Source organism: Martes martes (assembly GCF_963455335.1).
Source record: "Martes martes genome assembly, chromosome: 16".
Lineage (NCBI taxonomy): Eukaryota > Metazoa > Chordata > Mammalia > Carnivora > Mustelidae > Martes > Martes martes.
In genome coordinates this window covers 32,252,131-32,277,150 of record NC_137904.1, presented here as the reverse complement: position 1 = coordinate 32,277,150, position 25,020 = coordinate 32,252,131, and the positions used below count along the sequence as shown (strand labels likewise).

The 25,020-nt window shown below is 39.2% G+C and overlaps 2 protein-coding genes across 6 annotated transcripts in view; one reads left to right on the top strand and one right to left on the bottom strand.

The window, feature by feature from the left end:
* PPM1E (protein phosphatase, Mg2+/Mn2+ dependent 1E) overlaps positions 1–19,241 on the top strand; it is a 200,572-nt gene extending 181,331 nt beyond the window's left edge. The window contains exons 3-7 of the mRNA XM_080827185.1: positions 4,610–4,809; positions 8,587–8,775; positions 11,142–11,285; positions 11,526–11,619; positions 17,255–19,241. Of these exons, the coding sequence (XP_080683311.1) occupies positions 4,610–4,809; positions 8,587–8,775; positions 11,142–11,285; positions 11,526–11,619; positions 17,255–18,312 (1,685 nt within the window). The 3' untranslated portion in view covers positions 18,313–19,241. The remainder of the gene's footprint in view (positions 1–4,609; positions 4,810–8,586; positions 8,776–11,141; positions 11,286–11,525; positions 11,620–17,254) is intronic.
* A 647-nt stretch (positions 19,242–19,888) lies between these two features.
* TRIM37 (tripartite motif containing 37) overlaps positions 19,889–25,020 on the bottom strand; it is a 136,369-nt gene continuing 131,237 nt past the window's right edge. For all 5 annotated transcript variants that reach the window (XM_080827180.1, XM_080827179.1, XM_080827181.1 and 2 more), the window contains one exon: positions 19,889–20,157. In XM_080827180.1, the coding sequence (XP_080683306.1) occupies positions 20,154–20,157 (4 nt within the window). In that variant the 3' untranslated portion in view covers positions 19,889–20,153. The remainder of the gene's footprint in view (positions 20,158–25,020) is intronic.

Genomic DNA, 25,020 nt, shown 5'->3' with positions numbered 1-25,020 from the left:
ACGAAAACTTGCCTGAAATAAAGCTAAAGAGGGAAATGAAAGATCAATCTAAGTATCAATTTAAAAAATCCTAAGTAAAATATTTGTATATTCTTACAATAGTTTATTCATTCATTTATTGAGGGCCTACCATAAGCTTCGCACTGTGCTGAGACCATAAACAAAACAGAAAAAATATAAAGTCCATTAGGATAATTGATATATTAAGGTCAAAAGAAAAACACCAGAATAATCTCAAAAGATGCCCAAAGAAGCATTTGATAAAATTCAATTACCCATTCCTAATTTTAAAAGTATACATAAAAAGTAGAACTAGATGAGTACATCTTGTACTTTGTAGGACAAAGTTTGGCTCAGACCAAAATCTAGTATGTATGCATAATGTGTACTTAAGAATTTTTTGGTTGCAAGCAACCACTAACACAACTCAGACTAGCTTTAACGAAACAGAATTTATTGGCTACTCTTTAACATATGGGCTACACAACTAGATTCAAGGCCTCACATGATTCATCTTAACCTAACATTTCTCCAAATCTCAGCTGTCTTCCTCCTTCCTTCCTTTCCTTCTTCCCTCCTTTCCTTCACCCCTTCACTCCCTCCCTTTCTCTCTGTCTCTCTCTCTCCCTCCCTCCCTCCATTCCTTCTCTTTCTCCCTTTTTTTCTTTTATCAAGTTGGCTCTACATCCAACATGGGGCTCAAACCATGACCCTGAGATCAAGAGTCATTTGCTCCACCGACTGAGTCAGCCAGGAGCCCCTCTTTAATTTTGATTTTATTTTCAGGCTCCATGTGGTGGCAAGATGACTGCTAGAAGCACTAGGTCATCTGCCCAGGCTCAAATCAAGCAGGAAAGTAAGAGTAACTTCACTCAGTTGCTCTTACATAAATCGCAGGATTCACTCTAACCAGCCCAGCTTGGATTATTTCCAATTCCTGAACCAATCAGTATAGCCAGAGGAATGTGGTTGTCTTATTAGCTAGACCAGATCCACATGTTTTATCCCTAGATGCACATGGACTGTGAGTAGAGAAGGAAATGTCCCTGGTAGAAAGAGGAATGTTTGCTAGGTGGCAAGTAACACATTAAAGCAAAGTTCTGACTCAAAATAGGTAATAAAGCAAAATAACTAGGAATAAATTCATTAAGAAATATGACGATCTTGGGACACCTGGTTGGCTTATTTGTAAGAGTATGTGACTGGGTTGTGAGTTTGAGTTGTGAGTTTGAGCCCCACATTGGGAACAGAGATTACTTAAAAAAAAAAAAAAAATCCTAGATCCTATGTTAAAACCCTACTGAGCAACATAAAAAGGATTTAAATTAATGAAATAATATAACTTGTTCCTAGATAAGACTCAATATGAAAAAGACATCAATTTTTTTTGCAAATTACTCTATAAATTCAAGATGATCCCAAAACAATAGCAGCAGATTTCCCCCCTCAAATTTGGCAAAATAATTAAAAAATTCATCTGGATGAATAAACATGTCAAACTACCAAGTGACATCTTTTAAAATTAATAGTAGGTAGGAAAGCTAATCCTCCTGATATGAAAACATGTTATAAAGTTATGATAGTTATAAAATAATCGCACCACTGTAGAAATAGATGGAGCGATCAGTGCAACCTATAGAATAGATGATAAAAAAGCATACATTTTTTAGTAGTTACTTTATGTAAGTTTGCATATCCATTTATTCAGTAAACATCTAATGAGCCCTTGCTATCTGCTAGGTACTGAACTATGACTAATCAAGTACGATTAAGACACAATCTGTATCTACGGTCTAATTTGGGAAATGTAGAGCATGGGTGTCAGAGTCAGACAGACCTGTGACTGAAATGGTTTTACTTGTTTGTGAAATGTTCCAGAGACAGAGGACGTAGCAAACACTTAATAAATGTTATCTATTGTTATAAAATGTGGCAAGAGCTATAGTAGATGGTGTGATGGGAACATAAGGGAAGAAGCAACTGGGAGGGGATAGGAACAGATATACTGGTTTACTAAATATTAGAGGAAACTGGTGTTGCCTCCCCTAACCAGTTGAATCTACCCAGCGCTGCCCCCAAAGACAGCACAGTGATGGAAATGTTCTCTACCTGCATTGTCCAGTGTGGTAGCCATTGGTCATATGTAGTTACTGAGCATTTGAAGTATAGCCAGTGTGACCCAAACACTGAATTTTAGGTTTTACTTAATTTTAATTAATTTAAAGTTAAATGGCCACATGTAGCTAGTGAGAAACCTTACTTGACAGTGCAGGTCTATATAGTAAGAGTAATATACAAGCCAAAGAATGATATAATGGTTTCTATTATTTGGGAATCTGAGAACTATCCTGACAGTTAATATCAGTGATTTGTTTCACCCCCCACTCCACTCTCCCTCAGTGTTTCCAAAATCAGTTGTTTTGCAGTCCTCTGTTGTGATTGAGTCAAACTTACACCTATGCTGCTGCAAAGACCAGTTGGGTTGGAGTGCTACAAATAGGTAATTGCTGGCTGAAAGAGATCGTTTCTGGCAACTGGTGCTTTAAAAAATAAAGACTGAAGTTTGTCAAAACAATAAAAATACTAGCTTGTATTTTTCCCTCTTATACACACCTTCTCAGGTTCCCCTTGTATAGGCACCTCCCCAGGTGGCATTTGCTCGCTGAACTTCCTTTCTCTTTTAAATATACCCTTGATTTTCAGTTATATAAAAATGTCAAGGGGGATAGAGCCAAAAACATGGTTTACCAACTTAACACTATGTTAATGAGAAGAAAGGCAACTGAAAACCTTGAGATAAGCTTTCTGAATATAGTCACTGTTGGAAGGATTTTGTATAAGAAAACAGGTAAATGTAGTTGCAGATTAAAGCAACAGCAGGGAAAGAAACAGAAAAGTTCCTGGGCCATTCTAGAACACAAAGTCTCTCTCCTGTGGGATCTGTGTTCTAGAGCAGAGGAGTCATGTGCAGCCATTGCCCATCTGGTACACGTTTTCTCAGGCTGTCAAGCTATATCCGATTTAGTAAAGTGAAAAAAATATAAGAATTTTTGAAGAATTCAAAATCTTTTTACCTGAGATGTAGGAATCTCTAAAATACTGGCTTGAGAATACTTAATCTCCCCTTGGTTATTTAATAGCTGCAACTTGAGTAGAGGACAGCTGGAGCCGGGGTGATGTGAGATACAGTCTCTTCAACACTGGTCAGTGTTGCCTAAAAGGTTTACACACCTGTCCATCCATTGAGGGCTGCAAGTCAGCCTCCCAAGTCAGCTTATCTACTCCACTTGATAGGTCAAGTAGTAGACTTAACAGTCTTAAGCTGAAGAACCCTCTGGTTATCATCTCCTTTGTTCCACCCATAGACAGAGTTTTTTTTGTTTTGTTGTTGTTTTTTTAAAGATTTTTTTTTATTTGACAGATCACAAGTAGGCAGAGAGGCAGGTGGGGGGGGGGAGCAGGCTCCCCGCTGAGCAGAGAGCCCAATGTGGGGCTTGATCCCATGACCCTGAGATCATGACCGAGCCGAAGGCAGAGGCCTAACCCACTGAGCCACCCAGGCGCCCTGACAGAGTTTTTTTGTTTTTTAAAGATTTTATTTATTTGATAGAGACATGGCGAGAGAGGGAACACAAGCAGGGGGAATGGGAGAGGGAGAGCAGACTCTCCACTGAGTAGGGAGCCTGATGTGGGGCTCAAACCCAGGACCCTGGGATCATGACCTGAGCCAAAGGCAGAGGCTTAGCAACTGAACCACCCAGGCGCCCCTGACGGTACTTTTTTCCTTAGAAAAGTACTTTTTTCCTTAGAGACTTTAAAAAAAACTTTTACCACATTTGTTAACCTTTAGCTAAACTATTTAAGCGATTGCCAAAAACTTTTAGGGAACTGGAAGGAGGTAAAGGGAGAGGTCAGAAAAAAGACAAAGACAAAAAAAGTTTATCAAACTCTCATTCCTGTAGTTGGTAAATAAATGATGTTTTCATAGGTCTTTCATAATCCAGTTGGTTGGATAACTACTGTTCATCTTTCAGTCATTCATTTTCTTTTTAAAGATCTTATTTATTTATTTGACGGAGAGAGAGAGAGCACAAGCAGAGGGAGCAGCAGGCAGAGGGAGAGGGAGAAGCAGACTCACCAGTAAGCTGGGAGCCTGCTGTGGGTCTAGATCCCAGGACCCTGGGACCATGACCTGAGCCAAGGGCAGACACTTAACTGACTGAGCTCCTCAGGCCCCCCTTCAGTCATTCTTCTAAGCAGGGGGAGCTTGGATCTCCAGATGATAACCACGGCAACCAACGAAAAGGGAACCAGTGCTCAGAGAACTTTGAGGGTTGGAAGAAATCCAGTTTAGGAGTAGATTCAACCCTGGACAGAGGTTTTCTCCTCATGACATAAGAATATCATAGTGGCAGCTGCTGGGTGATGATTTTCTACTGGATCGGTTGTCATTTTCTCTCTTCAGAAGCAACATTTCATTTCTCTTCAGGAGGAACTTCTATTGAGCAGGAACTTGATGAAGGTGACCTACTTCTGTCTTTACCAAGCAGGCAAGTGAAAAGCAGCTTTACAAGGCTCTTCACTGGGGGTGTCTGTGTTTCTTTTACAGAGATTGAAACAGTGAAATTGGCCCGTTCTGTCTTCAGCAAACTGCACGAGATTTGCTGCAGCTGGGTGAAAGACTTCCCTCTCCGCAGGAGACCCCAGCTGTATTATGAGACGTCGATCCATGCCATCAAAAACATGCGCAGGAAAATGGAAGACAAACATGTCTGCATTCCTGACTTTAATATGCTCTTCAATCTAGAGGTAAAGGGCCCTTCTCAAGAGTCAATGAGATTTTTAAAAAAACACCTTCACAGTCTTATTTTTCTATAAGGAGAACTTCTGATATACCTCTAATAGTATCCCAATGGTTTGGAATAGGACTGAAGACAGAGGGGCACAAGTTTGCTTGCATCAGACAATAGAAAAGAAACTACTTTATGTTATTTTGGTTTGTTTCTTTATTTTTAAGTAAGCTCTACACCCAGCGTAGGGCTTGAACGCCTACTCCAAGATCAGGAGTCACATGCTCTACTGACTGAGCCAGCCAGGTGCCCCGATTTTAGATTATTTGAATAGGTAATATATTCATACGGTTCAGATTGGAAAACAAAAATCTCTCTTTTGTCCTTGTTGTCTCGGACGCTCAGTTCCCTTCCATGAAGGCAAGGGAAGTTACTATTTTTTTGTGTAAACTTCCAGAGCTATTCTATAAACATATAAGCATCAAAGAAAACTGCCATGCCTCAATAAAGCTGTTTTTTAAAAAGGAAACTGCAGTACAATCAGATGGTGTTTATTAAGTTCCCACATTACTATGTTGTTGAAGCAACGTAAAACAAACATAAAAGGATGACTTTAAGACTGAGACAGTTTTCTGATTTACTGTGATTCTCTTTTTAAAATCTCAGTTTCTGAGATAAGGAAAGTAGATGGAATTACATTTCATGAATCTCTGTGACTGACAAATTGGATCATATGAGCCCTGTCAGCTTAATAACCATTTTCTTGTTATCTTTCTCTTCTTTTTCTATTAACTGTATTCTGTTAGTGCCAACAGAGGTAGGTTTGTTTCCTCTGCCTGTCACTTGCTTCTTTTCTTCACTCAAGTCCATAACTTAAAAATTACAATGTAGTAATTTATACAAAGCACAATATTTCCTTTATTTAGCAGCTAAATTTAAATTTTAGCTAACTGTCAAGGTCTGATAAGCAGTGATGGTAGGTTGGTAATTGGTGCTTATGTTGCAAAGATAGATCAGCTTTGTTTCCAAATTCCTTTAAAATACGTGAATATCCTTGTTTCCAACTGCTACCATGCCCATGCAAATGTAACCTTAAAGGTTAACTTTAATGTGACAAACAATCCTTCTATCACTACGCCCATTTGACTATTATACTCAGATCTGAGGGCATTGTTAATGTTCCTTGACCTGGTTGGTTTTCATTTTGCTCCAAAATCAGCCCAAAGGCCTAACTCAGAAAGGAACACCTTGCTTTAGAGAAACAGTTTTGAAGGCAATTTGGCAACATACTTAGAACCTGTATATTTTCACCACCGTTGATCTGGTAATTTCACTTTTAATTTTATATCATAAGGACACAAACACAGGAAATTCTTACATATATGTTTTGACATAAATGTCTTACATAACAATTTCAGTAATAAACTAGAAATGATCAAAGTCATAGGGAGTAACTATAATATGCTCATAAGATGTACATATTCATTTCAAATGTCTGAGTAATAATGACATGGGGGGAAATGCTAATGATATGCTAAATGACAAAAAGGATTAAAATTTTTATGTATAGTATAATTCTAATTTTGTTTTATCTAAAAAATTTATATATGTAGAAAAAAGACTGGTTATCTATGAATGGTGGGATAATATAGATTTCTTTATTAGTCCAAATAAACAATACATCACCTTTATAACAGGGAAAACTTTTTTTTTTTAATTTAAAAGGTACACTAACTTTTTTAAGGGGTCCACTTGGCTGTCTTCTGTTTCTTTGGATGCTATATTGTTTAAGAATCTCCCTACCAATCTCACATTGTTTAAAGTTATACTCTCATGGCCTCAAAAGGGTATTATTGTTCCCTCCTTCTTTGTGATGATCCCACATCAGTTCACTCATCATTTAAAAACTGCTTGGATATGCTGTTTTTCAATTTTACCCTTATCCTGCCAACTGAGTTGTTTAAAAATGAGTACTACCTTAGTATAGGTAGAAATTCTACATATCAGGACTTTTTTTTCAAGATAGTTCTGTTTAATTAACTAGTTGCAATGTCTGTGTTAATGTTGATTTCATAATATTTGGGTATTTTTACTCTATGGACATTTATATTTGGTACTTTTGTAAATGTAGTATACCCTTTAAAAAGAATATTTTCTGGGATGCCTGGGTGGCTCGGTTGGGCATCTGCCGTCAGCTCGAATCATGATCCCAGGGTCCTTGGGATTGAGTTCCACATTGGGCTCCCCCTGCCTGCCGCTTCCCTCTGCTTGTGTTCTCTCCCTCTCCCTGGCAAATGAATAAATAAAATCTTTAAAAAAAAAAAAAGGAATATTTTTAAAAATATTTTATTTGAGAGAGAGGGAGGAGCAGGGGGAGAAGGACAAGCAGAGACCCTGCTTGAGTGCAGAGCCCAACACAGGGCTTGATCCCATGACCCTGAAATCATGACCTGAGCCAGATCAAGAGTCAGACCCTTAAACAACTGAGCCCACCCAGGTGGGCCTAAAAAGAATTTTTTCAAAACACAGATATGCCTGTTGTTTTAGTAGTTCTTCCAAATCCCTAGCTAACAGGTGAGGGAAAAAGCACAAGAAAATTACCTGATTTACTTTGTATATTTGATTTCCTTTGAATGACAGGGCTCAGTTCCTAGAGCCCAAGGATTAAGTCAAAGCTTGCCCATGAAAATGATTACATACTGTTGCCTAAAGGGAGTCCAGGACTCCAGTGAGCGTTCAGTGAGCTACAGATCTCCTAGGTAAGTTAGATCTGAGATGTACACACTGGAGTTGAAGATAAAGAAGCAAACTACTTAATGGCTTAAATGTAATATTGTGATTAGGCTTCTTTTGTCAAGACACCATTGGTTTAGAAGATCCTCCTCTGGCAGTTGCCTCAGTGCTTCAAGCAGTGAATGGCCCAGAAAGTGTGAAGCTAAATCTTGGTTAGGGGATGAGGCAAATGGTTATAGGGCATTTGGACATCTGATGTGCTTTAAGTTTGGCTAACCAGTTTAGAGACTCTGTTATTTATAGTGAGTGTTCAATGTGACCATGATTTATGAAGAAGATATTATAGTTTAGAAGTATCTGTATGCTTTCATTATCTCTATTTTTTTTTTATTTTTTTTCCTAAATTTTATTTGACAGAGAGATCACAAGTAGGCAGAGAGGCAGGCAGAGGGAGAGGGGGAAGCAGGCTCCCTGCTGAGCAGAGAGCCTGTGGGGCTCGATCCTAAGACCCTGAGGTCACAACCTGAGCCTAAGGTAGAGGCCCAACCCACTGAGCCACCTAGGCGCCCCTGTCTCCATATTTTAAACAACCTAACATAATTGGTCTTGGGCTGAAGGCCAATTATTTCCTATTGTTCTCAGTTTCTAATTTTATTAGAATACTTTCATTTTGAAAAAAATACACAATCCAGAACAGCTTTTGCTCTGGATTCCTCGTCATCCTTTCCCTTCCCTCCCCCCTTCCCACAACTTATAACAGCAGTTTTGAAGCAACTGCCTGTGGGTGGTTTCCATGGTACAAGACGACAACTTTCACTGACAGGGCACTTCAGCCTGAGCTAATTGGCTACGCTGTGTTGCAGTGTTGTGTGCGTAAACACAGATGCCCCAGTACTGCAGGTATGTTAGCGGGCGATCAGGCATGTTGAAAAAGCAGCACGTTGTCTCCTTGTCTAGGTGACGGGTGCAGCAGAGAAGGAGAATGAGCTCAGTACAAGGGACTGGGTCATTTGAGTCAGGCTGTGCCTCACTTCCTTAACAGTTTCTCTTTTTCTGCTGACAGGACCAAGAAGAACAAGCCTACTTTGCCGTGTTTGATGGCCATGGGGGAGTGGACGCTGCCATTTATGCCTCCATCCACCTGCACGTTAACTTAGTCCGCCAGGAGATGTTCCCCCATGATCCTGCGGAGGCCCTGTGCCGGGCCTTCCGGGTCACTGATGAGCGGTTTGTGCAGAAAGCAGCCAGGGAGGTATGCCGTTCTCTCAGAAATTCCAACCACAAATGTACTAGCTGAGCTCACCTTGGCCCGTAGTTCAGGGGCTATTTTGGATCTTCTCTTCTGGGGCAGGCATTATTTAAAGTTCTTTCAAGCTGTATTCTTGACCCACAATATTGGATTCTGTTGTAGTTCTAATTCCCTCTTCAGGGTTTTAGTGGGGCAATATGATGTGCTGTAGAGAAACTCCTCTAAGTTATGATTTTCTAGAAAGCCAGTCCCTTGCTGGATTTGGCAGGTGAGTTTTAGCTTGCTTATTTACCAGTGCCTGTCAGCTTCACACCAGGACCATCTCTCTAAGCAGACTTTTGCTGACAAAATCTGGATACGGTGATTAAAACAATGGACTAAAAAGGAAACAGGAGCTGGATTACTCCCATACGTTTGGTTCTCAGTGGGTTGGCAGTGTTTCACTGTGTATCTCTTGAGGGAAAATTTGCTTGGAGAGCGAATCCTTAGATGATTCTTGAACTGATTTTTCTTTATGGGAAGAAAAGTCAGAGCTCATGTCCTAGTTTCTTAAGGTTAATCAGACCTAAGGTTTTTACTCTGAATGAGTGACAGGGGCTCTATATTAAGATCTAAAAGTAAAAATTTTGATCTAATTATCATTCTGGGCATTAGTATATGATTAACTACAGTACTCTATATTCATTTCTAACTGGGGCCAACAGCAAGATAATAATTTTTAATTTTTAAAAGTAATTACAGAATTATTATACATATAAAAAATAACACTCCCGCCCTATGAATTAAACATTAACTGTTTTTGAATAGGACTTGGAAAGAGCGAGGTCATCACTTAATCCATTTCTTTGATTTCATTGCTAGACTACACAGCAGCAGTGGTGCTTGGAATCAGTGAAACAATACTTCAGAACTATTTGGTATTAAACAAGGAAAATATTCGGTATTTTCCCACCTATACCCTAGGTTTAGGTGAATATGCAAATCCAACAAGTGACCACTAGGGTCTACATATACAGGTGGGGCTAGAAAACAGGAAGGGTTGTTGACCTCCGACTGTCCCAGAGTCTTGAGGGCTGGTATTGCTCTGCTCTGCCTAACTTGGAGCCATTGACTGTCATCATTTTGACTGAGGACAAGATCTGGCTCCCGAGAGGTGATCTGTAATCACCAGCGTGAAGCTAAGAGAATCACTCTGTCGTCTTCTATCCTTTTTTTCCTCTGTGTCGTCAAAATGATGACTTTTTCCTCTGACCATGTTCACCTCATTTGCTTTGCCAATGATCCTAGTGTCTCTCGGTCTTGCCAATAGTTCTTTTGAATAATTTAGGTTTGTCTCAGCAGTTACTTTTCTCCTCCTTGTGCTCCCATGTGCTGCTAACTGCTGGGAAGAAAGCAGCTATTCCTGTTGCGAAGCAGCCCTGCCTCCTGTTCTCGGCAGGGCATATGCACTGAAGTGTCTGTATCATGTGTTCCAGGGGCTGAGGCTTTGAACATTCTGTGTGGGAAGACATTTTATTGGTGGGTGAGGATTTTTAACAAACTTTCCCTATATAGGGAAAACGAGAAGTTGTTTTTCTCATTGGATACAAGGGGCCTTTTACCATCCTTGACGCATTGTTTCTAATTTAGGCCAAGTCCTTGGTAACAGAAAGTCATGTTTCTTTGGTGGTGACTCATGTCAAATGGAGATGTCATTTTAGTGTAGTAGTATCAGGAGCATTAAGTATGCTGCTACTGAGCTATTGTAGAAAAGTTTCAGGCTGTTCTTTATGCAGTGTTCCAAAGCAGAGGCCCCTAAAATTATCGTAGGTGATTTTTTAAAAATATAAGCAACTTAGCATCCCAGGGAGTATATGTTATCTCTTGGTTCCTATCTTAATATTCAGAGTATAGGAGCATTTGTTGTGTCCCAGTCAGATCCTTTGTAACGTTAGGACCCTCCCCCTGTACATATTGTAGGTCAGTAACAAAACAGAGACCAGAACATGGAAATCTTTAAGGGCTGCTGTAGTGGGCTGAGCGCTGAACTGGGAGGGAAAAGAATTTCAGTTCCGTTTTATGTGGTAATGAGTTACCCACCCTTGGAAAGGTCACATAGCCTGCCATAGTTTTCTTACCTGTACATAAAATGAAATGAATAATCATCCCTGCCTTGCATATCATGGAAAACATGGATCGGATCTGTGCATGTGCACATTCATATATACACATAAAAATGCAGAGAAATAAGAACTGCTGTTTGTTGTGAAATCAAGTTATTAATAGTCTAGCCCCCAACTAAAAGTTTGTGTTAACTACAAATTGCTTGTCAATGAGAATTTGAAGTCTGTTTATTTTTACTGACTCTAGTTTTATGAAATTACTTTCAGAGTTTAAGATGTGGGACCACAGGAGTGGTGACTTTCATCAGAGGGAACATGCTCCATGTGGCCTGGGTTGGGGATTCCCAGGTCATGCTTGTGAGAAAAGGGCAAGCTGTTGAGCTAATGAAGCCACACAAACCAGACAGGGAGGTAAGTGTGCTCTGTTCTGGGAGGGCGCACGCCACAGAGGCGGGTTTCTAGCTATTAATTAAGATTCACTTGCTTATTAGGATTATCACCATTATCTGAGCAACCATGCCCACCTTACAGAGGAGTAATAGAGAACCTTTTCCGGAAGCTGATGAGTATTTAATCTGTTGTTTACTGTTAAGGTAGATAAATAAATCCTGAATGCAATTATTTGCTTCTTTCTATTGCATTGCTGTTTAGGATGAAAAGCAGCGAATTGAGGCTCTTGGAGGTTGTGTAGTCTGGTTTGGTGCCTGGAGGGTGAATGGAAGTCTGTCGGTCTCCAGAGCTATTGGTAGGAAAAACCAATTCATTTTTGTTTCTCCAAACTGTCCTCTTCTAGTTCATTGTCTCATATTAATTCTGCTACAAAAAGGGAACCTGAGATGGTCATTTATATTATCAGAGTGCTTATTATTGTTTAAAGTAACAATTAGATAATGCCTCTTTTAATTATTTGATCAACCTATTCATTTATATACTTAAATTCCATTATTGAAAGGGAACTATATTAAGAATTGCAGAATTTACTAGTTTCTTTTTTTTTTTTTTTAAGATTTTATTTATTTATTTGACAGAGAGAGATCACAGGTAGGCAGAAAGGCAGGCGGCGGTGGGTGGGAAGCTGGCTCCCCTCAACCCCCCGCCCAAGCAGAGAGCCCGATGCTGGGCTCGATCCCAGGACCCTGAGATCATGACTTGAGCCAAAGGCAGAGGCTTAACCCACTGAGCCACCCAGGCACTGCTCTTTCTTTCTTTCTTTTTTTAATGGAAGCCTTCAATCTTTGGACACAAATCTGCTTAAAACTACGGTGATCTCCATTTCACCATTTTGGATCATATTTAACTTAATTCAATTCAGTATTTTCAAGAGAACGGAAGGCTCCTCTCCGTATATTTTACCTTGCTTCTATCTTTGTTTTCACTGAATTATAATATGACATAAACATTATACTTTTTAGGTGAAAACAATTTTTTTTAAAATGTGGTAATATAGTGATTTGCCAGATAACCCGAGGGTTTCAAAGAATCTGTCTCCCTGGGACCTAAATTCTTTAAGAGACGGGAAAGTCAGTGAAACTATCTAAAACAAGAGAGTAAACAGCTGAGCTGATTGGACAGAATGTAAGGGTGTAAGTTCAAAGATAGTCCTGTTTCCATTTTTGTTTCACTTTGGCCCCTGGGTTTATGATATTTTAGGTTTTGTGGCTTAGCTTCATTTTCTGTTTTTTAAAAAGCATAAATCAGTGTGTGTGTCATTACACGTGATATGCATGCATACTACAGTTCTTCATTCCCGCCTCCTAAAGGAATTAAATGAAGTAGTTTGACATAGGGATAATATGGATAAATGGAATTCACATGTAATCCCCCAATTTTGCTTATCGTTACCAAAATATTCCAGAACATTAACAAAATCTCAAAGGATTGATTCAGTTTCACCAGTGATAGGAGTTCCTCCCACTCTTTGGGAAGGTGCTGGCAAGCTGTGAAGTGGCCCAAATGTGAGCAGCAGAAGGCTGAGAAAGCGAAAGCTGAAAGATCCTGCAAGTGCTTCTGAAAAAAATGAGGGTTCGTTTTTATCTCAGACTGAGAGTTATTACAAACTCTGGACTAAGATCCCAGAGGGGAAATTTCTCATTTCTGAAACACAACCCCCATGTAGAATTATTTCTAACAATTCCTCTTGATCTTATAGTCTCTGTCAGAGTATCCAAAGGTATCTTTAATGCTTGTCATAGAACCAACTTTACTAGAGCATACTTGCCTTTTCTTGCTTCTAAAAATATAACACACGGGGAAACTAAAAGCAAAGGGAGCATGTCCTTGAATAAGAGATGGACTAAGAGAGAAAGCAGCAGACTCCATAGGGGAAGTGGCTTTTAGGTTGGATGTGGAAGATAGCGTATAGGGGAGGAAATTCCAGGGGCAGGGGAGTACAATGCATGGGCATCTGAAAGGGGACACCATGTTTTAGGCAGCAGCATGTACAAGGGGCTAGGGCAGAGGGTAGGAGTAATCAAAGTAAGTGCTGGTGCCAGACTGTGAAGGGGCTTATGTGCCAGGCTCTGAGTAGTCTTAGACTCTACCGGGTAAATAAGCGGAGATGCCACATGATCAGACTCATAAGGCATTTGTAATGATGGTATGAAAAAGACTAGAGTAGAAAGCTTAGATGAGATCACTCAGGTGCCGTTTACACCGTTTCTTAGAGATGAAGGCAGCTCAAGAGGGATACAGAGGTGGTATAAGTTGATCAGACAGAAGTTGAGTTTGTGGGGATGGAGGAAAGCGGATTTCCAGGTTTTCGACTTGTGTGACCAGGAAAATGATAAAGTATTTGTAAAAAAGTAACAGCTGTTTGTGGGGTGGGGAGGAGGGTAGATGATGAGTTCATTTTGGACAGATTTTACATCCTAGATACTTGTGTGATATTTTAGGAGAGAGAATTGATAAGCAGCTGGAAATACACATCTGAAGATGAACAGAATTCTGAGTTGCAGATAAGAGATATGGGAACTCATCCCATTTTGGCAATAATATTAGCAGTCTGTGAAGTGCTATTATATATATTAGTTGAAATTACAGGCTCAGATGGCATTGCCCAGAAAGAAGGTGTAGTGTGATGAGACACCAAGGATGAGACTCATTACTTAAGGTAGAAATACACACTGAAGTCATGCTCTCTAGGTTTGAATCTTGGCTTTGTCACTTTACAAGCTGTGGGCCTTGGGAAATTAATTTCTTTGGTAAAGCAGGAATACTAACACTAAATGGCTCACTGAGTTTTTGTATACTACACAGTATACAAATGGTACACTATGCACCCTACTCAGAAACCTGCCTGGCAGTTTAGCACATGATGATTAGTACTATTAGTAAGTGAAGGAGCCAGTGACGAAAATCAAGAAGGGATCAGAGATCTACAAGTGGGCTCTCTCAGACACTAGGAGAAGAGGGTTCCTAGGAGTAAGTGGTCACAGGGCCAAGTGCTATAGAGGTCAGGTGAGAGGTGGGTTAAAAAAGACATGGAATTTTGAAAACAGAAATTAACTCGTAGTGTAGGAGAGAAATGTTTTGGATTAGTAGGTGGGAAAAAAAAACCAGAAAAATCAGGTGACAGAAAATGACCACTAACACAAAAGAACATGTATAGATTTAGTTTCTTGGGCAATTTAGTGGTAAAGGAAATAGTGTGGTGGCCTGAGGGAAAGAAAGGGTCACTTTTATTTATTATTTTTGTTTTTAACATAAGGAGTTTGGATCAGAGTATGTTTGTAGGATAAAAGATGAGAGCAAGTATAAGACATTAGAGATGAGAGCGACAGAAGCCAGAGTCTTCGAGAGTCAGGTCCCAGAGCACAGGTCAGCTTTGAGAAGGAAGAGCAGACCTCTCCTCCTGACAAAATGGTAGGTGATACAGTGAGTCTCTCTAGATTAGAACAAAAGGGAGGGGTAGGAATTGAGGGAATTTAGGCCTGATAACCTTAATTTTCTTTGAAGTGGGAAATTAGGTCATCTACCAAAATCCAGTAGCTTAATTGGAAGAGAGAGGTGAAGAATGTGAGAATAAAATCGGGACCTAAACAGGGACAAGAAAAAGGACTCCTGAGCAGAGTTCAACTCTACTTAGAAAATAAGTGACACTTAAAGCTTTCAAATTGAAAAAGCTTTTCAACTGTTTCTCCTCACAAGCCCTTCAGATTTATGATTCCAAGTTGACAGAGGCATGATACATTTGCTAGCATATGGAGAGAGGAGGTTGAAGATGAAAGGATGCTGCCATTTCTACCATGAAATGGATAATCATGCCCTCCTACCAAATTTGGGGGCGAGATGTCATGAATTCGACATCCAACAGTAGAGCAGGTGAAAAGTCAGAATTTTGGCAGGATTTCCCTGTGCAAATCTTTTTATGTTCTGTTCCAAACAGTTGCAGTAGCCTTTTAATTGAAGCACTAAAACAAGATTTTCGGGAACAGTATGACTCAGATCACATTTATTTTCGGAGCTGGGATTCAGAAAATAATAATGATGATAATAACAGTCAGGTGGAGTAAGGGATGGGGAAATTTAGTAAAGTGGATTGATTGGTGGAGAACACTGAATCTCATGATTGAAGTTTTGACTGATGCCTCCCAGTAGCCTATGAGAGCTGAAGTATGAAATTGATGGACTCAAAACCATGTTTGAGGGAAGATGGCTCTGGCAGCTGTATGAAAAAGACTAGTTTCTTATCTAGTATCTGTCGTTCTGAGTGTCCCATCATGAAACCTACTGGATAGGGCACATGGCCACATATCCACACCAGTTCTAGCAGTTATCTCTAGGGTGCCTACTGAGTTTTGGGGGCCTACTGGAGGATTAAACAGGGATGGGAAATGTCAGAGAGAACCTAGAACAGATACCAGAAGTGGTGATGACAGAGCCAGATAATTTATGTATAATTATCTTCATTTTATCATCCCATAGTCCAAAAGCTATTTTAGTATTACAGAGAGGACGGTAACTGATGAGGGCCTACAAGTAACCAATGCTAGGATTTGGATCCAGGCAGTCTGACTCCAGGGCTGGCATCTTTAACCACTAAGCTATATGCCATTACTTTACAAATGATAAAGCATTTTATAAATTTGAACTACTGTTTCCTAATTATGGTACTCTAATCTAAGAATTATTGCTAAATGCTGTTTTCTATGTAAAAAAGTAGTAAATGAGTATCCCTTGTTGTACTACTAAGCTATATGGTTACTTAATAGGCTAGGGACCCTTTGGCTAGGCTCTCTCCAAGTGTCCAAAGGAAAACAATGAATGTAGAGTCAATGGATCTGGAAGTGCTCCAGATCTGAAAAATCCAGAATGCACTGGAGATGATCTTCTGTCTGATAGACAGGAGACCTTAGGCCCACACTAGGCTAGGTTTCTATCTCCAATCCAAGCACCCCATATATAGCTACACATCACTCCTTAACAGTTGCCTCTGTGTCTTTGCTTAATGCTATTTCTTTACCCGAGGGCCCTTCTCTGCCTGCTGACTAACTTATCCTTCAAGGTCCAGCTCAAATGTCATTCTGTAAGTGGATGAGCTAAACAAAGGAGAAATAATGACCCAGCAGGGCCTTGGGAGTTCTCACAGTTGTTCACAAGTGGAGGATGAACAACAGCAATAAAGACGGTGGCGCGCAGGAAGAGGGAGGGTGTTGATCAGAGACAAATGAAGACAGTCCCTAAGAGGAGAGAAATGTGGTCATACATTTTCCAGTTATTCTCTAGAAGTTACAGTAAAGCAGCATTAAAAAGTAGATAGCAAACTTGACTGGGAACCGAGAGACTTACGTTGTAGTTCTCGTCTGAATATTGGGATGACTTTTCCTGGCTTGACGGGAATTGGACTTGATCTTTTAAGATCCCTTGTAACTCAAACCTTTCTCTGTGCTAGCAGCATAAAGCTATTAATTTGAAAACAAGGACAGAAAATTAAGTATTTAAGAGAATAACCACAACTTTGTTTTTTAATGTGGATTTGTTCTCAAATCTCAATTAAATCAAACTTTACTATTAGTAAAAGAAGTAAATCTGTTAACCAACAAAATTTTTCTATGTAACACTGAGTTTTTCAATACAGCAAAAAACTTAGATTTGACATTTATTGCCATGCTCAGCTAAGCCTAAGTCATAGCTAGAGACACAAGATGCAGAGTGTAAGCTATTGAGAAATTAAGCCCAGTGAATGGCAGTTATTTAAGAGTAAGGAGTGAGCAGCATCTCATTAACAAAGAATTCAAGCATTTTATCTGAAACTCGTTTATAAATTCTTTCCAGTAAATTCAGATCACAATCCAGTAAATTGTGATCAGTCACAGCATTGGCCATAAACATTCTTACATGCAAGGTAAACCAAAATCTGACCTCCTTTCTAATTCCCACAGGAGACGCTGAACATAAGCCATATATCTGTGGGGATGCAGACTCTGCCTCTACTGTTTTGGATGGAACTGAAGACTACCTCATTCTGGCCTGTGATGGCTTCTATGACACCGTGAACCCTGATGAGGCAGTGAAAGTTGTGTCTGACCACCTGAAGGAGAATAATGGAGACAGTAGCATGGTTGCCCACAAATTAGTTGCATCAGCTCGTGATGCTGGGTCAAGTGATAATATCACTGTTATTGTGGTATTCCTGAGGGACATGAACAAAGCTGTAAATGTTAGGGAGGAATCAGATTGGACAGAGAACTCTTTTCAAGGAGGGCAAGAAGATGGTGGGGATGATAAGGAGAATCATGGAGAGTGCAAACGCCCTTGGCCACAGCACCAGTGCTCAGCACCAGCCGATCTAGGCTATGATGGGCGCGTGGATTCATTCACTGATAGAACTAGCCTGAGCCCAGGGTCCCAAATCAACGTGCTGGAAGACCCGGGCTACCTAGATCTCACACAAATAGAAGCAAGCAAACCTCACAGTGCCCAGTTTTTGCCACCAATTGAGATGTTTGGTCCTGGTGCACCAAAGAAAGCAAATCCTATTAATGAGCTAATAATGGAGAAAAAATCAGTTCAATCATCATTGCCTGAACAGAGTGGTGCTGGAGAGTTTCCCTCTTTTAATTTGGGTTCAACAGGGCAGCAGATATACAGAATGGAGAGCTTGTCTCCTGTCTGTCCTAGGTTGGAAGATGAACAATTCAAATTCCTGGAAAAGAGAGTTTCCAGATTGTCTCATTTACGCTGTCGTTATTCAAAGAGACGGCATGGATTCACGTTTAACCCAAAGTTGTATTCATTTATGTCTGCTCAAGAGCCTTCCCACAGAATAGGCACTAGTCTGTCCTCACTTATTCGAAGTGGGAAGAGAACTAGGATGTTCAGAAGTCTTCTGCCGTGGAGGCAGAATATTTGGAAAGGACCTAGTGCAAACATGATGAGGAAGCTCAGCAAGAGTAATGATATTCCAGACCCAGGTGTCCCCTGGAGCTATAAAATATAACCCTTCCTCGTTCGAGTAGGCCAGCTAGCTCTCCCCCAATAAAAACACCACTATCAGAGTAGAAACAAGGTAGACATTTCTGAAATATATGTGCTTCATTATGAAACCATGGATGGCTCAATTCTTAAATGTAAATAGATCTCTAGGAAACTCAAAGTAGTGTTTTCAATCAAAAAAAAAAAAAAGTATTGGCGGTTTCACTAGCAAAATTATACAACTGGTCCCTGTGATGTGTCTCCACACCTACATATGACCCCCACTTTACTATCCCTTCACATCACTAGTGGAAGCTTGTGAGTTAGTTATTTTAGTCAGGCTATCTAGTGTCAAAATCTCAATGCAGGTGAAATCTGGTTTGATGTGCCTAATATATCTATGGAAAACTTAAAGCAGAATCAGATGTAGTTGGGGGATGTTCCTCAAAAGACTGGGGACTATGAGGGAAACCCTCCCCCTCTTTTTTCGGTTGGTAAAAGACCAAAAGCCATATGGGTTTTAACTGGTTACAATGAAAGTAGAAAACTAGTTTCAAAGTGTCATTATTTTCTGACTTGTGAGGAGGTATACAGTCAAAAAGATTTACTAATTTTTTTTCCTGTAACATAAAAGATTATAAAAATTTTCTGAATTAAAAAGTACTTCCTAGGGCTGTGTAGCTATTTGGGAGTTTCATAACCTGTTATGGTGCTTTGGGCGGGATTTTTATTATTTGTCATTTTAGAAGACCGCTGTCAACTGGTTTTAACCTATGATGCTATGATATTTTTCACTGTACCTTCATCTCAGGAATAAAACTGGTTTAATGGAGATGATGTTAGGTACAAATATACTAGAATCAAGTTGCCATTTAAAAAGGAAAAATCAAATAGTATTTCTAAGTTCACAGACAGCAAGGGCATATACTACTACAAAATAAAAAGTGGTTTTGGAGAATGAAAAAGACTGGTTTTAAGTTCTCTAGCATTGTTTCCCCCAAGGGAATGAAGTAACTGGTGTGAAAAAGGTTGAAAGTACTGCCTAAAGTGAGCCCAGAGGCCAAGTGCAAAGGAGAAGGCAGGTAAAGGGAGACCAATGTCTATTTAGTTATGAATGGAGAAAGCTCCAGTCCTGCTACAGGCAGCTTCAGACTGCAGAGAGGACTCTTTCTCATTTCAGTAGTTACTTACATTTGATAATTTGAAGTTGTCTGCTTTTTGCCATTTCTGTAGTTTCAAGCTAGAAGCATATCTTCAACTAACAACAGCAGATAAACTAGTAATCAGATTCAGTCAGCAAAGCAGCCTCTGATTCTCTTGAGAATCTTGAGTATCACCACATGACCTCTTTTCCTCCCCTAGTCAACTGTGGACCAGCCATGCCAATGGATAAAAGCTGCCCCCTCACTCACACCACTGGGGGGCACCAAATGCTCTTGCCGAGAAATGTCCACTGCCTGTGTTTTTACAAAATAATACAATTACTTTATGTTCCCCAGGCCCAAAATGGAAACTCAGATTCCTAGACTTTAAAAACAAAGGACTGTAGCATATTCTGGAAGCCAGTATAGCTATAGCAAATACACAAAAACTTCAAAGATCAGATTAATCTGTAGATTTTATTTTTAACAATTTTGGATATAAGTGGAGATTTTCAGTATTTCTCTTGATTTTGCAGTCATTTATTCTTTTTCTCAAGTCCTGTGACATGTGGCTGAGGAGGGAATAAACGTGGCTCTTTTCACCAGAATCCTTTCACCAACCTGATGTTTGACCCCCATACACGGACCTCACTCACATCTGTCATTTTCTGAAGCCTAGATCTTGTTAACAACCCATCAGGTGCAGTGTCAGTTTCAGATCAAATTATCTAAGGAAACAAGAAAATAGGCAGAATATTGGTACATATTACAATCCAAAGCACTTACCTAAATTAAAATTTTTGAAGATTTTCTATAGTTGTCCATTGCTACTGTTTTTGATCAGAAGAAGGTGAAAGGAAAGATACAAATGATAGGTTTCTTCCAGTGGGGAAAAATGGTTGGATGAAACTCAGATGAATACAGACCACATCTTTAAGGGTCTGAATTCTGTAGATCTGACTATATAAGCAGTGTTAATTCCATTTTTCATACCAGTAGCCCTCTAGAAAATAAAGCAAAGTAGTTCTATAGTGTGGTCAACTTATAAACCAATATTGTGAAAAATAGCAACTATTCATTTGTTCACAACATGCATATTTATAGAGTAGTTAGGTACCATTTGTAAGGTAAGTCCTTTAAAATTCTATAATATTAAAGTAGTGGTTATTGGTATGATATATGCTGCTCTTGGTTCTATAAACTAGGTAAAAAAGCAGTGCTTTGTGAAATGCAGTGTTATATCTTAATGCCACTGGTGATAGAAAGTAGTTCCCTTCAGTTCAGATCCTGTGCCCTTATTTGCTGCTTGCTAATGTAAGCAATAAGTACCCCTCTAACTAATGGTATCTACACATTCTGTAACTTGTATTTAATGATGGTGTATCTGGTGACTGTAAAAATATTAGACAGTATAAAAGTATATAATATATATTAACTGTTAATGCTGAGGTAATAGTCTGTGAAATACGTGTTTTGTACTTTTACTAATTGTGTAATTGTGGTGGTGAAAATCCTACACTCAATCCTTAAGAGTGACGGTATCCCTTTTTCAATTTAACATGATCTGCATCAATTTGTTTGCCTGCTACAGTGTTAGAATAGGAAATAGTAAAACAAATACAAACAAGAAAGTGTAGTACTCGTTAGGGAAACAGACTTCAAGTTACCAAATGAAGTCATTACAAACTCCTTGTACATTCACTGTGAGTTTCAAAGGGAATCAGTCCCTAACTTAAAGGTTTCCTTTGTTCACTTTCTAGATGTGTACTTTTGAGGGATATCTGAGGTTTAGCAACATTACAGCACCAAACACTGGGGAAATTAATCCCACTTACATCTGTGCTAAAGAGGATGGTGGAAACACATATGTATATACCTTTTCTTTACCTAGAAGTGCCATCCACTGTCCTTGAATTAATAAGATTAGTTTCTGTTGCATTTAACTAGGAGGATCCTTGAAAGTAACACCTTTTCCAAGGACAATGTCAACAATGTCAGTGTCAACACCGAGTCTGATTCTGACCACATTTATAGTGGTATAATGTCAATGTGGTGGTATAGTGTCACGCCGCATCTTCATGACAACCATACTCCATTGTTGGAACACTGTGCCAGTAAGAAATGCAACATCTGATGGGCAGATGAAAATGATGCATAAAGAAGTTCAGTGTTTACAGATAAAACTGCTGTGGTTCAAGAATTTCCTTCCCCATCAAAGCCTTGCCAAGGTTTTGTGAGAAAGTGACCTGTAAATTATTATTTTAGTGTTTAAATATAATTTATTCACTCGACCATTCTTGCCTACACAAGGCCATAAAGGGGGATACTATAGCTTAGGTCACACCATTGTTTCAAACAATTTTTCTTTGAGTCATAAATTAGCAAAAGAACATACTTTTTTTACCTTTTAAAATCATGTCATATTAATGGACAAATTACCCACTCTTCTGTTCTGACCTGTGAATAGCTTAAATGTTTTTCTTTCCAAAGTAAGATACCGCCAGTATTATCACATGACTATTTTCCAGACAAATGGTACTGTGTTGAAAAATAATTACTTCATCTAGCAGCATTTTATCTTCTATTTTGAAGACTATTTATTGTACTAATTAGGAAAAAGCAAATAAGACAGGGAACTCCAGACTGACACAGCAGTTGTTCTGGAAAAGGAAATACTCTAATAAACTCTGATGTATTAGATAACCCACAGATACATCATTGTTAACTCTTACTCTAGGTGCTCTTTGGTGAGAGATAGGCTTTGTTCCCTTGTTCATGACATTTCTCTGCAAAGAATTCTCTATGGAGTGAAGCAAATGAAGTGAATCATTTCTTACCAAGTAAATTTATCAATTTACAGACCTGCTCTACAGCTCACTTTTGAGTTAAGTTGTAATCATGAGTGGTCCTTCATATTTTATTTATTAAAACTGTTTATTCAGGTAAGATGTATGTTGAAATTCTGCCAATACCTTAATAAAACCCAGCAATTTAAACCACATGTCATTTGTCTTTTTTATTCAAAGGAAAGATAATTTACTTAGTGCTAAGGTTAATTATAGCAATGATGAACCTCAAACCAAGCATAACTCCTAACCTAGATTAATTCAGACTCTGCAATACAGGTCTCAGCAGGAGGAAAGGCCTGCCATTTTCAGGTGTAAAAACAATTCACCAAACCATCTACTGCCCTACACAAGATGTGTCACTTTCAACAAAATATATAAAGCCATATGAAAACAAAAAGTGTGTTCTGAAGACTGAAGAAATCATCAGAACCAGACTCCCTTAATACGACAAAGCAATCTTGAGAAACAAGAACAAAAAGTATCACAATCATAGATTTCAATATCTACTCTAAAGCTGTAGTAATCAACAGAGTATGGTACCGGCACAAAAACAGACCTAGTAATCAGCCGAACAGAATAGAGAGAGCCCAGAAACCCACAAGGTCAATCTATGACAAAGGTAAAAGTACACAAGAGGGAAAAGTCAGTCTCTTCAATAAATGGTGGTAGGAAAACTGGACCGCACACTTTACATGATACACAAAAATAAACTCAAAATGGATGACATACCTAAATGTGAGACCTGAAACCAAAAAATCATCTCCTAAAAAACAAGAAGTAGAAACAGACCCGTAACTACAGAGAACTGATGGTTGCCAGAAGAGAGGGTCGTAGGGACATGGATAAAGGGGAGTGGGAGATACAGGCTTCCAGTTACGGAATAAGTCACAGGGATAAAAGGTACAGCATAAGGAATACAATCCGTGGTATTGTAATAGCGTTTTATGGTGACAGATGGTACTGTCACTTGGGAGCATAGCATACTATATACAGATGTTGAAATCACTATGTTGTAATATCAACTAGACGTAAAAAAATACACAACTCTGGAAAAAAAAAACCCAAAAACAAAAGAACCAGACTCTTATGACAAAGGTTTAGGAACAGAGAATTTAAAATAACTATGGCTAACATGTTATGGAAAAGATCACCCAAGATCTTATGGGTGATTTCAGCAAAGAGAAACTATAAATAGAAATGCTGGAAATGAAAAACACAGATGATGAGTGATTTGGACTGGCTAATCAGTGGATTGTACATTGCCAAGGAGAAAATCGGTAAACTAAGATAAACCAATGAAAATTACCCTAACTGAAAAACGCGTGTACATGCACACGCACGCACATATACACACACAATGAAGGAAAAACGAAGACAAAATAGACTCAGAGCAGAACATATGTAAGGTCTGCAGAACAACATCAGTCTAACATATGCATAACTGGAATCCAAGAAAGAGAATAGGGCAGAAGAAACATCTGAAAGATGGCTGAGAATTTTTGAAAATTTAATGACAAACCTCAAACCATAAATCCAAGAACCTCACAGAATACAGAGCAGGATAAACACCAAAAATACACACCTAGGAAAAAGAAATCCCTTCCAGATGGTTTCACTGGTGAATTCTACCAAATATTTTAAACACACATTTTTTACAATTACAAAATACACAATTTTATACACTCTCTTAAGATTTATTTTGTAAGGTCAGCATTACTGATACCAAATCAGATGAAGACCGAAAAACCAAACTACAGACAAATATCCCTCATGAGTACAGATGCAGAAATTCTCAGCAAACGATCAGCAAAACCAGTATCACTTGTTAGAATGGCTAAAATAAAAAAATGCTGACGGGAGAAGTGTTTACAGGATGCAGCTAGAACCCTCATATGTAGTGCTGCTGGTGATGTAAAATAGCACTGCCGCTTCTGGAGAAGTTCAGCAGGTTCTTACGAAGTGAAGCAGTACGTACAATGTAACTCACTGAAATGAGTTCTGACATCAACTACCTGGAGTTAGGCCAAATTTCACAGTTTAAAGGCAAAGTCCTCTCACTTCAAGCACCAGCTGCCAAGTTTGGGGGCCCCAGGCCACCCTCATTTCTCACAAATGACTACAAATTTGGGGGTTCCCACCATCCCCCCTCAGGTTTGAAAGTTTGCAAGAACAACTCACAGAGCTCAGGGAAATACTCTACTTACAGTTTTATTATACAAAAGGATATATATCAAAACCAGGCAAAAGGATGGACATATAGAGGTCTAGAAGAGTACACGTGTGAAGGTTCCTTGTGATCAGGCATTTTATCCTCCCAAAACAATGGATGACAGTACAGAATACTGTCTACCATGGAAGCTCATCTGAGTTTCAGTATCCAGAGATTTCACTGGGGTTTCATAAGGTAAGTGTGACCGACTCACTGGCAATGAAGCTGAACTATTCACGTTGATACAAAGTGACTATAGCCCCAATCCTCTAATCCCATGATTAGTTCTTCTACTGTTCCAGCCCCCACTCCCTGTCCTGAGTTATCTCATTAGCATAAACATTCAGGACCCACCATAAATAACAAAGACACTTCTATCATTCTGGAAATTCCAAGGACTATAAGAGGCTATATCCCCGGTGCCGGATTCTTTATTACACACATATCCAGCAATCCCATTCCAAGGTATATATTCCTCTAGAGAATGAAAACACTTTCACACAAATGTTTTTAAGATTCATAATCACCCTAAA